Source organism: Salvelinus alpinus, chromosome 5 (genome assembly GCF_045679555.1).
Source record: "Salvelinus alpinus chromosome 5, SLU_Salpinus.1, whole genome shotgun sequence".
NCBI classification, from domain to species: domain Eukaryota; kingdom Metazoa; phylum Chordata; class Actinopteri; order Salmoniformes; family Salmonidae; genus Salvelinus; species Salvelinus alpinus.
Genome location: NC_092090.1, coordinates 31451962 through 31454644, shown reverse-complemented (window position 1 = coordinate 31454644; position 2683 = coordinate 31451962). Strand labels below are relative to the sequence as shown.

At 38.8% G+C, this 2683-nt stretch overlaps 1 protein-coding gene across 1 annotated transcript; it reads right to left on the bottom strand.

The window, feature by feature from the left end:
- Positions 1–1453: 1453 nt before the first annotated feature.
- On the bottom strand, positions 1454–2238 carry LOC139575197 (intestinal mucin-like protein). The gene is made up of 2 exons (XM_071400193.1): positions 2095–2238; positions 1454–1781 (listed from the first exon to the last, which is right to left on the bottom strand). The coding sequence occupies exons 1-2, from the start codon at positions 2235–2237 to the stop codon at positions 1574–1576; spliced, it is 351 nt and encodes a 116-aa protein (XP_071256294.1). The 5' UTR covers position 2238; the 3' UTR covers positions 1454–1573.
- Between the last annotated feature and the right edge of the window lie 445 nt (positions 2239–2683).

The window sequence follows — 2683 nt, the reverse complement described above, 5'->3', positions numbered from 1 at the left end:
TGTGAGCTCAGAGTTCCTTTTTGATGACTTGGCAGCAAGTATACAGTGCCTGGAGCTGGGTAAAACTAATAAACAGTCCTAGTATTATGGCCTTTGGGCAATGGGGTCCCTATTAAGTTGACCCTACCTGTTCTACTGCATACTTTTAATCTCACAGAAATGTTGTTAACCTCCTTAGGTGGGACTTTCAATGTTGATTCAGCGTCAATACAATTATTGATCTAATTACAAATTAAACGTATATCTAATCCACAGTGACACCATGGCACCTCAAGGCATAACCTTCGAAATATCTGTCATGTCCTGTCCATGACTTTGATTGAAATCAATGTTATGTTTGTCAAATGCCTTGACTGGGATGGTCTATTGAAGGGCCCATTATTCCATAATCCATCATTCTGTTTCAGGTAAGGCGTTTCAAGAAACTGTAGAGAGTATTTCTCATTTTAAAGAGCCTCAACTAACCAAAATCTGTCAGCAAAATGACCTTTTGGACACCAACACTTGTTATGCCAGTTGTAGACAAGTCAGTACAACATGATCATGTTATAAAGCAAGTAGAGTGCTCTTTTCTGCAATATTAGTTTTGATTTGAATCAAGTCTATTTCACATTTTAAGATAAGTCATCTGTAACAGTGGACTGGTTATAATAGCAAAAGAGGTCTATAATTTCCTCCAACTAAGGTGGGAACCTTCCCATTTCTGTTCACGCAGTTTGACAAACACTATCAAAAACATTTGAAAGAAATCGTTTGAGTGCATAATAATACTGTGTTTGTTTTATGTAATCACGCATACCCCATGTATTTCCCTTAGTTTTATGTAATCACGCATACCCCATGTATTTCCCTTAGTTTTATGTAATCACGCATACCCCATGTATTTCCCTTTGCATTTGTAATATGAGAGGACATTTTGTACTTTATACACTTGGTACAGTTAAAATGAAATGATCTGGTTTTTATTTTTGGTGAAACCAAAGGACTATTATTGCCCAGACAATATAGTTTCTATTTTGTATACTTTATTTAATATGGGAGATGAGTTAGGACAAATACTTTATTAGTCCATCAAAGATGAAAATGTGTCTTTAGTACTGTATAGGGAGGAGCACAGGGTCAGCCACAGTGCTGAGTCTAGACAGTCTAGAGGTTAGCTAAGTAAGTTGCTCAAGGACAACAGTAGGAGGTGGTGCCAGGGATCTGAAACCAGCGACCTTTAGATTTCTGATCCGTTTCTCTAAACTAACACCATCTCAAATTGAAATAAGTGTTTGACACTTTGAATTGTGGTTGTTTATCTGGAAGAGGATAAGTCATTGTTGAACTGGGTGTCTGCAATCAAATATTTCCCAACTTAATTTCAAAAGTAATGAAAACAAGAATGTGGTATATATGCATAGCCTATTGCCAACTTTATTTATGTGTTTTGAATGGCTAAAATAAAATAAACTGAATAAGAAGCTGAAACTATTTCTCTTACGTTTAGCAGATTACTTTGCAGGAAAGTGAACAAGTTGAACGTAAATAGAGAACTAATCTAAGCAGTAAAGGGATGGTAGTGGAGAGTCATTCATCTTCTCCTGCGTCGTGACCTTGTGACCTGGGTCGCCTCTGGGGTCACGCACTCTGTCCTCTGGCAGCCACATTTATTGATGTGGATGTAGGAGTGGTTGAACTTTGACCCGTCTGGGCAGATCATCTCCACTTCCTTCTTGGTGGTGGATACTTCCCGACAGCAGGTACAAGAGCGCTCCATCATGTTGGCCTCAAGAGAATACCTGAAAACAGAAAGGAGAGGCGATGTCATTATGTGGAAGTAATGATGGTAGCAGTTGTAATTATATAACATTGGCTGTGTTTACACAGGCAGCCTAATTCCGATCTTTTGACCAATCAGATGAGCTCTTTTGACAGTAATTGGGAAGAATATCAGAATTGGGCTGCCTTTGTAAACACAGCCATTGTAACATAACATATTAGTGAAAATATATGTTGTAGTTTGCATTTAGACAGGCAGCCCAATTCTGTTTTATTTGGAGGATTAATGTGTTAGTGTTCCTGAAATATTTCAGTAATGATCAAAATACTCACATGGCGTAGGTGCCACAGGATCCACCGCATGTTGTCACTTCCACCTCGTTTGCAGACTTGCAGCCATTGCTGTCCAGGTACACTTTTCCCTTTGTCACGTTGCATGCCTTAGTTATTGGAATACCTGCACACAAAACTGACATTTTCAAATTAATTAACGTTAATCATCCTGAGGACCATGGCAATTGCTAAAACAAGTATACACTTACCACGCTGCACATTGGTCCGAAATTTCATACTCTTCAGACGAGGACGAAACCCGTTACAGTGGTATTATCTGGCAGCATAACCACACAGCTTGTCTGTACACACTTCCCACAACACTGCCCAGGAACGGCTTGATGATCATAGCCCTGAAAGGAAGAAGACAGACCAGAGAGGAGAAAACCTTTATGATCTCTCTTATACCAATGTGTGATCCTGGTAACTCACAAGTAATTACACTTATCCAGTAGTAGCCCAATAGTGGACACATAGGAATCAGGGTTATTATAATATTTTGAAATTGCTAAGAACTCATCAAATATTAGACTAAGTTGGTTAAATTACATATGAGGCCAAAGGGTGTCGATGTGTCAATAGAGATCAC